Raw genomic sequence first — 12,146 nt, forward strand, 5'->3', positions numbered from 1 at the left:
AAAACTCTAAAAATGGTAAAGACCATGATGGGCTATTGGGGTGGGGCTGGGGGGCTTTATGAAGACACGCAAGAAAGTGAGGCTTCAGTCTAGAGAAAAGGCATCCTAAAGGGAATAGAGCCGGAGTCTAAGAAGGTCAGAGCATGCAGAGGATGAGCGTGGACACTTATTCATCAAAATCAAGAAATCCCAAACCAGAAGCTTCTTCCTCGAAGCTTGAAACATTGTTAATTGAGGGCAAATGAATATTTAGTTCCGTGCTACGCTGTGGACAGTCGATCAAACCCAGTACCCTCAAAACTGGTGGACTGGACCTGTAAACAACTTCCAGAATGTTAAACTTTAGGGAGACTGGCATATCCTATAGGAAGCCCCTGCCCCAAAGGTGGACATTACAAAGGACAACAGCATCCTCTGGCTCATCAATGTATGAGCCCGGATGGACTGTGGGACTGAGCCAGGGTGGTAGTCATTCTGTTGCCAGAAAGAACCTTGACACATGCTACTCTACATGGTGAAATGCAAAAACCTGACACGTTTCTAGGCCTACTTAGGAAGCTATCCCCCGATGCCCCAGAGAAAAAGCCTAAAGAGAAGTACAAGGAACCAAGAGACAGTCAAATAGGTCACTTGTTTTTAGTATTTACTGCTTAGGAGCACACTTAAGGCTTCAGGAAGTGCCCTTTCAGCAGGTCTCCTTCTTTACACCAGGAGCAGCGTTGGTCATTCACTGCAGCTTTCTGAGCAAGAGCTCTTTCCTGAATATTCTGTTTGACGCTACATGCGTCTGCCTGCATTAAAATGAGCCTTTGAGAGTACAAGCGTCTCTTACTTCTACTTACGTACTTATGCCAGTGTCTGGGATACCCAAAGAAACAAAGCGATAGGCAATGATAAGATAATTCTGTGCCCGGCCCCGCAACTCTGTAATGGCCTCATAACGTACGTCATTTTGTGTAGTTGGCTCTCCAAAGCTGCCTTAAATTTGCCAAGTTGGAAGCACTCAATCAAAAGGGGTTAGTAGCCCTGTGTCTCTGTCCAAGAAAGAGGTTTGACTCATTCTCCCATCATGCAGATTTTTATGTCATTATGTCAGTTCCCTAACAAATGCCCTAAGTGTAGTTTTATGGAGGTAGCACTGCACAATTTTGAAGAGCAGTTAATTAAATTCAACCTTCATAGCAGTTACAAGATTTGTACTGTCAGGTGAAACATAATGATGAGTGAAATACAAAACTCCCTCCGAGTAAATCCAAAGGAGTTTTCATCGAGTAACCCTCAAGGGGCAAGTACCAGCATCTCCAGGGGACTCCCCACTCGTGGCACAAACAACAGATAGAAAATGGCTACCAGAATGAAGGAAAAGAAACCCATCTGGCTAGGGAAAAAACTAGATTGGTCCCACTATTGCACAAATCATTTCTGCACGACTAACTCACTGATAAAGCTCGAGCTGTAAGCCTGGTAAGTCACCTTCCTCCCAGTCCCTGAGGATCAAACACTCAACCAAAGGGATGCTTTACCAGTTTCTCCAGGCCAACCTCTTCCTGCTGCGGCAGAGAGGCTGGGAAGTATCAACCGTTTCCAGAAGCACATGTTCCCCTTGTGATAAATACTCAGTAAAATTCCACAGTTCAGAGGGACTGCGAGGGAGGATGGTTTGAAGTACTAAAGGTTTTACCATAGTAAAAGAAATCCCACTTTATCTGAGTTAATTGAAAGTGACAACGCGTGTGTAAATGCCCCCCTCACTGCGACTAACACGTAGTTGTTGCTCAATAAATCATTCTCCTCTTTCGAAGAAATCTGGCAAACAAAATCATTGCCTGATAGAGGCTCCGAAGGGGCCTGTCTTAATGAATAAATAAGCACACCACTCATTCAGTAAATAGTTCTTGAGCACCAATGACCGTATATCCGGCTCAAAGTTGGTATGCAAACACGAAAGAAGGTGCAGAGCGCTCACACTTAAATTGTTAATATGTAGGGGCGCCTGGGTGGCTCAGTCCATTAAGCGTCTCACTTCAGCCCAGGTCATGATCTCGCAGCTCGTGGGTTCGAGCCCTGTGTCGGGCTCTGTGCTGACAGCTCGGAGCCTGGAGCCTGCTTATGATTCTGTGTCTGCCTCTTTCTCTGCCCCTCCCTGACTCACACTTTGTCTCTGTCTCTCTCTCTCTCTCAAAAATAAATGAACTTAGGGGCGCCTGGGTGACTTAGTCGGTTGAGTGTCCGACTTTCGCTTGGATCATGATCTCGCGGTTCGTGGGTTCGAGCCCCGCGTCGGGCTCTGTGCTGAGTGCCAGCTCAGAGCCTGGAGCCTGTTTCGGTCTGTGACTCCCTCTCTCTCTGACCCTCCCCTGCTCACGCTGTTTCTCTCTCTCTCTCTCTCCTAGAAATAAATAAAAAAAACATTTTAAAAAAATAAATGAACTTAAACTATTGTTAATATGTAAACAAATGTGGGGCGCCCGGGTGGCTTAGTCGGTTAAGCGTCCGACTTTCGCTCAGGTCATGATCTCGCGGTTCGTGGGTTCGAGCCCCGCGTCGGGCTCTGCGCTGACTGTCAGCTCGGAGCCTGGAGCCTGTTTCAGTCTGTGACTCCCTCTCTCTCTGACCCTCCCCTGTTCACGCTGTCTCTCTCTCTCTCTCTCTCCTAGAAATAAATAAAAAACATTAAAAAAAATTAAAAAAAAATATGTAAACAAACGTATTTAAAGACCTTAGAGCCACTTGAAAATCGGGTGATCATTCTCCTCAAAATCTACAGAGTATGCAAAGATCAGCCTGAGCCTAGCCTGCTGGAATATGTCATGTTCGAAAGCATTAAAGCTTGTCCCTTTGTTCAGCAAACATTTATTAAGCACCTGCTCTATTCCAGTCCCTGTCCTAGTTGCTGAGAGCACAGGAAAAGAAGGTCTCTCATCTTGAGATGTTCCCAATCTAGTAAGGGAGATGGAAATACAGAGATGATTAAAATGTTACGGTTAGGTTCTCCAGAGGGTGCTGTGGGAACCCAGAAGAGAAGCACCTCCTAATAATAGGCTGGGGTGGAGGGCAGGATGGATTCGAGAAAGGTCCCCAGGTCGGGTGGTGGGAAACTGTAACTGACATTCACATCATTGAAAATAGACTTCCCTCTGATGCTACTTCTGTTCTTAATCGTGGAGTCTCGAATCTCCAGAACGTACCTAGAGTGGTGTCTGGTCTGTCTGCTGTGATCTTTAGAAATAGACAATCCTTAATGAGACTTGAAGCCTCTGCTATTTTCAGGAATGAAGGATTTCCTTAATAAGCTCTATGCCAGTGTGTCTGCCCAACCTAGCTCCTCTCCTAGAATTCAAAGCTCAGAATGAGTGACAAGAGCCCTTCATGCACCACAGTATGCCCCAGACAGGCTAAGCAATTCCTATCTCAACAAGGGACCTTTACTTTAGCCGGAAGTGTGACATCACATTCTCTGCAAGCCTGAGCTGACAGTAGTGCTTAGGTTCGTTGGGTTGGTAGGACAATCATCTTGTCTTCAGGAAGTCACATTGGAGCATTTCTCTTTCAACAGGAATGTCCTTTTCTGATCGCTGGTGAACAAGCTCCCTTCCCTCTCAAAAGATGCTCCCTAATATTTGACCTCAGTTTTCCCTTCTGCAACCCAAGCCCATCACCACTTCTGACTTGCTTAGTAGCTTGTGACTTTCTATAAGTGATAAAAAAGTATTCTGTCCTGTCATCCTAGGAAAATGAGACAGACGCTTTTTCTTTGAAGCAAATGCCTTGACCCTTACCAGATGAATCATTGCAGTGACTTATACTTATGGAGGGTCTTTCGTGCAATGTCCCTGCACCGTAAAATAATTGGTGAGGAAATCTCTCCACCTGGCAGAGGTGGCCTTTTATTGGTTCACAATACTGGGACCAGACCCAGGAAACATTGTGACATATGTGAATCTGCAGGTGGCATCCCACAGAGGTGTCCAGGCTCTTCCGGTACCTCTGTCTTTCTCATCTAGGACTATATACTCCTGATTCCTTAGACTTCACAAATTTCATCCGTGTGTGGTTTATCCCTCCAGGGCCTGGCTCGCTGCTACCCATTTGTAGCTGGGCACAGGTCAAGGAAGAGGAAACTCCGTCCCTGTTACTGTGGAGGCTGGTAAATTACGCTCTCAAGAAACAGAACCGAATTCATTTTGATTCGCAATAATTATTAATGTAGCCAGCACGTCCCACAATGCATACTACATGGCAGGCACTGTTCTGAACGTTACACGTGTATAACTCATTCAATCTTCCGACAGCTCTGAGGGATCGGTACTAGTGGGATTTCCCATTTTACAGATGGGTCACTGGAGTACAAAAGCATTAGGGAACACATCCAAGGTCATCCAGTTAGTAAGTGATGAAGCTGGAATGTGAATCCAGGAGCTCCAGAGTCCCTATTACTGAAACCGGGAGTTGTTATTTTGGGAATGCTAAGACACACCCACAGTCCTCATGAAACTCACAGTTAGAAGAATGCATTACGCTGGTTAAGGATACCCTCAGGCTGGTCCCTTGAGAAGAGCCTAATGGTAGGAATCTCAGACCCTTGAAAAAGTGGTGGTAGGGCCTTCCCTGTATCATAAGGTAACTTCCTATCACCCACTCAAAGCTTCACAAAGGGCACACCTAGAAAATGCCGGAGAGGAAATGAAGACCTACATGGACTTGATCTGGTGGACTTAGCTCAATGACTCAAGATAAAAGTTCTCCAAGATTCTTAAGATCTGTCAGTGGACTTCATCCCAGAGACCCAGAAGGCAATGATGTGGTGCTATTTTAAAATTGTACATTTTTCGTTCCTACCAGGTACAAGTACAAGGAATGACTGGAAACATCCAATTTGACACTTACGGACGTAGGACAAATTATACCATCGATGTGTACGAGATGAGAGTCGCTGGCTCGCGAAAAGTAAGTAACCAAAACAGGTATCCAAAGAAAACGTCTTTCACAAGGTGAGAGCACCCAGGTGCAAGAAAAGAGATGTTAGAAAACACACACAAAGCAAATTCCCACACATCGTTTTTGCCTTTCTGTTGGCAAATAGTGTAGATATGCAGAGTTCTGTTGTGAACAAAGTGCTCCATCTATGCAATCTGGGAGGAGCGCTTCCCTGTGAGGCTCATCCTATAAAAGTGATAGATTTGGGGCACCTGGGAGACTCAGTCAGTTCAGCGTCCAGCTCTTGACTTCGGCTCAGGTCTTGATCCCAACGTCATGGGATCGAGCGCTGCATTGATTGGGCTCCATGCTGAGGGTGGAGCCTGCTTAAGATTCTCGCTCCCTCTTTCTCTGCCCCTCTCCTCTACTCATGTGCTCTCTCTCTCTCTCTCTCTCTCTCTTTCTCTCAAATAAAAAATAAAATAAAAGAGATAGACTCAAGAGTTATTAACAGCTTGTAACAATAGAGGGAAGGAATCACAAATTTTATAGCATGTTGTTGTTTAAACAAACTGCCAAGGTACATATGGTTTTAGCAAAAGAATTGAAAAGTAGGTATGTCTGCNNNTAACTTGTACAATGACTACCTTGTTTCTATCATACTAATAGTTAAGTTAGGCATGAAATGAGGGATGTAGCAGCCATCTGATAAGATCCTGGAATGTAACATAGCATGGGTCATTTCTACAGGACCCTCCTAGGTTTCCCAGCCTCACATCCTAGCTTTCCCATGGTTCAGAGCAAAGCGCTTTTCTGCCGTATAACGGGGAGCGAAAGGCAGCATCCTACAGTGGGCTCAGTTAGTTCACAAAATACCAGTAAAGGTGAGGTGGGGACGGGAACCCCCAGGATGAAGGTTTGTATCACAGTTGGGATCCTGGGGGTGGGGTGGGGCAAGAGAGAGGGAGACAGGACATCAATGCTTGGAAAGCTCTAGCAACTAAACAGAAAGTTTTGTTCCACAGCAGCACTTGAATTTCATGCAGTACTTTTTGAGTGAAAAACAGGCAACCAGGTCGAATGTGTGCTCTTTCTAGGCCGGCTACTGGAATGAGTATGAAAGATTTGTGCCTTTCTCAGATCAGCAAATCAGCAATGACAGCGCATCCGCAGAGAACCGGACCATTGTAGTGACCACCATTCTGGTAAGTACGGAGGGAAGGCAGGGCTTTCTGCATGGCAAGACTTCTGCTTTCTGGAAAGCAGTATTCAGCCAATAGAAAAGACCTCAGTTTCAAGCAGGGAAAACATCCAACAGGTCAGCTTAGGAATCTCCCGAAGTATCTTGCTGTGATCATGAACAGAATGTCATTTTTAAAAATAGAAAGAATGGGGGGGGGGGACCTGGGTGGCTCTGTCAGTTAAACATCTGACTCTTGATTTCAGCTCAGGTCACAATCTCATGGTTGGTGAGATCGAGCCCCGCATCGGGTTCTGCATGGACAGTGCAGAGCCTGCTTGAGATTCTCTCCTTCTCTCTCTCTCTGCCCCTTCCCTGCCCTGTATCAAACTAAATAAATAAACTTTAAAAAAAAGAAAGAGAATAGGAATTTGGGACAGTTCCATATATCATTCTCCTCTTTACCACTCCCTGCCCCCCCCACCTACACACACACACACACACACACACACACACTAAAGGACTGAGGTTTCATCTGGACTTGAAATCTAATTCTTCACTGTGGGGGAGACAGCATTATGTGAAAGAGAGAGTAGATTAGGGTTCTAATGTTAGGTCACCACTAACCTGTGTTTAACCGTGCAAGTCGTAGCTTCTCTGAGCCTCGGGTTACATTTCTTTTAACTTATGAAATGGGTATAATAATGTCATAAGACTGTTTCAAGGCAATATTCACCATTGAAAGCTTTTCTGCAAAATTCAAAGCATGGTTGACATGCAAGATAGTATTCTCGTTTAGTTTTCAAATGTTTTTCCAAACACTGGCATGTTCTTCCTACGTGCAGTACAAACCAGGGTTGAAAATGAGTATGCCACTAGGTCTGATGATGTGCTAACTGAATGGAGACTCGGCTGAAGTTTACCTTTCATGCCAACAGACATGTCACATCGTCATTTTGTCCTGGGTACTGCACTAGGCCGTGAGGATGTAAAAACGGATGAGCCGCAGACCCTGACCTCACAAAGATCACGGTGGTTCTTGAGGGCTTGCCGGGGCTGGCTGCAGCTCCTGCGTGGGAAATCCCAAGAAATCAAAGGCAGTTCGCCTCCATGCAAGGGCAATACCTCTACCCAATTTGCCTAAATCAAAGACTTTACAAGTGGAAACTAGTCTTGCTTTCAACCCCTCAAAAAGAACTTAAATCCTTCTCTACATCTTTAAATCATCAGTTAAGGACCCCAAGGAATATATAGCCCAGTGAATAGTCAGTCGATTGAGGTTCTTCTGCTTATTACGCAAACATTTTTTAAAGGTTCTTTTCACACACCAAACCTCAACAGGCACACGGGGGGCGGAGGGCAACTATGATTACATCTATCATCTCTTCGAATAATGTGTAGGAGTAATCCTTTGATCCTCCTCTGGTCCCTAAGGAGTCACCATATGTAATGTATAAAAAGAACCATGAACAACTGGAAGGAAATGAGAGATATGAAGGCTATTGTGTTGACTTAGCCTATGAAATAGCCAAACACGTGAGGATCAAATACAAATTGTCCATTGTCGGCGATGGGAAATATGGCGCACGGGATCCAGAGACAAAAATATGGAATGGCATGGTTGGGGAACTTGTCTATGGGGTAAGTCTTTTCAATTCTATTTTCATTTACTTCTGTGCTTTCCACTTATCAANTAGGATTGTCAATAGCACCCTTTGGGCAACAGGATTATGTGGCTAAAAGCAAAGTAAAGTCAGGGAACCTTATTTGGCAACGTTAAATACAGCCTGCCCGCTACTGAAAGTCTGTATCTTCTGCGTTCCCCGTGTCGGCAGCAGAATCACCGCCCAGCTTGCTGCCTCAGCGACTTTGCCCGCACAACCTGGCCATCTTTGCCCACTGCTCGCTCTCTCTCTCTCTCTCTAGGCAGTGGCCATGTCCTGTGTTCTACTCTTCTGCCTCTCATATCCAGACACATTCTTCATCCCACTATTATCATTTTAGTTAAGGTTCTCACCACTTGTCCGTCATTTAACGGATTTCCCTGCCTCTACTCATACCCTGGCAAATCAGATCTCCACGTTATTGTACTTTCCACTTTAAAAAATCAGGATAAAGGGGTGCCTGGGTGGCTCAGTTGGTTCAGCGTCCAGCTTCAGCTCAGGTCATGATCTCATGGTTTGTGGGTTCAAGTCCTTCATCGGACTCTGTGCTGACAGCTCGGAGCCTGGAGCCTGTTTTGGATTCTGCGTCTCCCTCTGTCTCTGCCCCTCCCCTGCTCATGCTCTGTCTCTCAAAAAATAAAATTATAAAAACATTTAAAAATTGAAAAAAAATCAGGATAAAATTCCCCAAGTCCTCAGCATGGCAAATAGCACACATCATAATCTGGCACCCGCCTACCGCCCCAGATTCATCTTGTACTCTTTCCCGTTTGTACTCAGTGTTCCAGCTATAGACAAGTATGTGTTGCTTCCTAAAGGTGCCCACCTGTCACTTAGGGCATCCCAGGAAGTACCTTTGCCTCTCTCAGTCAGCTACCGTCCTCTAGCAGTTCTCCAGAACTGAAAGTGTCCCCACTTTCAGGACCCATTTACCCACCTGCAGTCTGGTTAGGTACCCCTGCTTTTTGCTTTCTTGTAATGCTTTGGAACCTGTATTATAGTGATCTGTTTGCAAGTTCAGCTGAACTTGCCCCAACTAGACAATGAACTCCTTGAGCACAGAAGCCCTGTCTGAATTCTGTCAATATCCCAGAGCGTGGCACATAATGGAAGTTCAACAAATAATTGTTGAATGAATTAATAAAGGAACAGAATCGCTCTGCCAAGGGCTTGCCCATGGGCCAAGTACAGAAGAATTATACTGATAATTAGGGCTTTCAGAAGGGGTGCAGCTGTTATCTTCAGAACTCCACAGTGACTTTACTGTAAAAGGTTTTGGCCTCTGATTGGGAATGTCGCATCGTGGGCCGCCCACGCAGAACCGGGCATAAAAACTGCCCATTGGGTGAAGCAGCTCTCCACTAGAGAGCTAATCCAAGTGTAGATGGTGGGAGCAGATGTTTAGTTCTCTCTGATTTTTATTTTCATCCCAGTTAGGTAACATACAGTCTTATATTAGTTTCAGGTGTACAATATAGTGATTCAGCACTTGTGTAATCACCCGGTGCTCATCGCGACAAGCGTGTTCTGCAGACATTTCGATCTAACAGACAGGACTTACTTGCAATGACTGGTCCCTGCCTGGACAACAGGTTAGGGAAAGACAGAGGAGTCTAGGGGGCGCATACACTGAGACGAAGGTGGCAAGAAGCAAGCATCCAAATTAACTGTTGGACTGAGGTTCAGGCTAAGGACTGGATTGGATGGGGTTCAGATGGGAGTCAGCAAGAATAAGGTACAGCTCTCCCATCAGAAGATAGTACTGGGGTCACTAAATAACGTTTTTGGAACAGGTCCTCAGGAACAAGTACAAAGGCAGAAGCCCGTTGCTAAAAATAAGGGCACAGAAAAGGAATTAGGGCTTTAAGTGAGACTGGACCTCAAGTATCAAAACTAGAGCACCTTCCTCCAGTCAGACAAGGAGCAAGGCAATCTGAACCAAGCTATGGGGCTGGAGCCAATTACCTCCTGTCTTGGGTCAAGGTTGACCCTGGGAACTGGAGCAGGGCTGAGTTGCAGATGAGATTCAAGTGAACTCAGTTATGAGAAGGAGAAGAACTTCTTTTTTTTTTTTTTTTTTTTTTNTCCTCCGTCAAGTTCCTCCTAATCCTCCTATACGTGCAGACATATGATATTTGTCCTTCGAGAAGGAGAAGAACTTCTAATGCCAGAGACAGGGGGCTGGACAAGGGGCAGAGCACCTGCCGTGCCTCCTAAGGACCCTGAGAAGCTCTGAACCATCTTGACACAACTCTAACCTCTTCATGAATTGGCAGTCAAGTCTTCTCTTTTCTATCCCTCATCATAGGATCATAGGATCTCTCTGAGGTCCTATCTTGTTCACAGCTCTCCCCCACACTTAGCACATTACGTGGTCCATAGTAGATACTCACTTTTTGTTCTAATGAATGAATGCCTGGTACATACACAGTCATGCCCAGGCAATATTCATTAAATTTAGCTCATGGTCGGAAGCAATCTTATATCATTATCATTATTTATTAGTAGTATTATTAGTATTATTAGCTACCATTTGTTGCTTATTTTCTAGTCACCAGACACAGTGCTAAATCCTCCATAGGCATTATGTAACTTCATCCTCACAACATACCTTCAAGGAAGATGCCATCGTGTTAACATCATTCTACAGATAAAAACACTGAAGCCAAGAGAGGTGAAGTCTCATGCCAAGTGACATGATTGTCTCATGTCTGTAGTGAGACAGTGATTTGAGCCCAGGTCTCTGACTATGAAATCCATGTTCTTTAACCATTGTCTTAGATACCCATCCCATCGGAAAAGATAGTTAAAACTTGTTGAAAGACTTTTGGTGCCTCTGCCTTTTTGTAGGGAAGACTGATTGGCCATAAAAGTATGGCAAAGAATTCCAGGTGTCAATTTCTATCATGCCAGAGTAACTGACGTGATTTCTACAAGCCCATTGTGACCCAATAGCCAGAGCTCTCTAGTGTCTTGGAAGAAAACCTGTCACTTTCTGTGAATAGCTCAGTGCCCTCCTGGCAGTGAGCAAGACGTTGGTCCCAGTGATATAGAGAAAGACAGATGTCCTAACACTGTTTGGACAAAGACCCAGCTTTCTCACTGGGTTTTGGCTTCTCTTCTGGCCTGTCCCCTGTACTACACCCACCCAATCTCCACATTCTCTCGCTCTTTCCAGTGTGGGTAAGTGTGAGTGAGGGAGCTTGAGAATTAGACAGTCCCTTCCTTGTTTAGTGATTTAGAAACCACTATTCTGCACTCTGAATAGGTAAAAATCCTTCTGAGAGAGTCTTCCCATCTTTTGCCTCCAGTTCTTTCTACTGAAGACAAAAGCAATAGCTACGGAAGCCTCTCATAGAAATGCCCTCCCTCTTCCAACCCAGAACAAGTTTCTGATGCCTTCTGGGATAATAACACAAGATGATTCCAGGGAATTGACGGCAAACCAATTGCCGATTTCCACTTTCCCCTAAAACCTGTGGCTGTGAAAAATGGACGCTCTTGTCATGCTGGAATAAGACCTCTCTGTGAAGGCAGATGATCTCATAAGTTGAATGTGTCCTCATCTTCATTTAGAAGTTGTTATCTTACAGCACTAGGAAGTTTTTCACTTCTCTTTCAATGATGCAAATGGAGAAAAGTGAAAACACAGGCCTGGACACTTGTAGTTTGCAAGTTGCTTGAGAAAAAAAGGAGGGGGGGGAGGAAAACTAGCTCTTGCAATGAACATGAAACCTACACAGATTACCACAGCTTTATCTTTAGCAAATTTTCTCTTCTGCTTTTAGCATGTAAAACAGATCAGAGTAGGAAAAAAAAAAAATGAAGACAGAGATGAAAAAAGCTTCGCAGAGAAGATTTCAGTATCTGCCACATAGACTCAAGAAAGAGTCCAAATGAATTAAATTTGTTTAAGAAGAAAGAAGCCTATCAGCCTCTTTTCAGATGATTCTTAAATGCGTTTTTTTTCCTCTCTAAAGAAAACCAAATCAAGGTTGATGTTTGGGGCACCTTGTTTTGCTAAGAAGGCTATTTTTGAAACAAACGTCAGTAGGACACAATGTGGCCCATTATGTAAGCTCTTCAGAACATTATGGACTTGAAACTGTCCACCTGCTTTTAGCAGTTTTGATTTTGAGCTGAATGTCTATAACATCACCACATGGTAATTGTCCCCAGCTTAAATGGCTTACAGACCACAAGTTTTTATGGCTCCAAAATAGCATGTGTTGTAAGAGGACATTGAAAACATTTTGTTGCTAACAGGGCCGTTAGACATCTTTTAGCCTATGGTTTCAGTCATTTTACAGATAAATGTGGGGATCAGCCAGGAGTGCCCATTAGAACTGCCATTTGGGTAAACCAGGCAACCAAGGCCTGATGAC

The 12,146-nt window shown here is 44.6% G+C and overlaps 1 protein-coding gene across 1 annotated transcript in view; it reads left to right on the forward strand.

Moving 5' to 3' along the window:
• Window positions 1–12,146, forward strand: part of GRIA3 (glutamate ionotropic receptor AMPA type subunit 3) — a 273,791-nt gene that overhangs the window by 187,527 nt on the left and 74,118 nt on the right. Inside the window, exons 9-12 of the mRNA XM_077763473.1 lie at window positions 2,799–2,832; window positions 4,843–4,947; window positions 6,015–6,122; window positions 7,532–7,738. Of these exons, the coding sequence (XP_077619599.1) occupies window positions 2,799–2,832; window positions 4,843–4,947; window positions 6,015–6,122; window positions 7,532–7,738 (454 nt within the window). The remainder of the gene's footprint in view (window positions 1–2,798; window positions 2,833–4,842; window positions 4,948–6,014; window positions 6,123–7,531; window positions 7,739–12,146) is intronic.

This window comes from Crocuta crocuta, unplaced genomic scaffold, assembly GCF_008692635.1.
Source record: "Crocuta crocuta isolate KB4526 unplaced genomic scaffold, BGI_CrCroc_1.0 scaffold482, whole genome shotgun sequence".
NCBI lineage: Eukaryota > Metazoa > Chordata > Mammalia > Carnivora > Hyaenidae > Crocuta > Crocuta crocuta.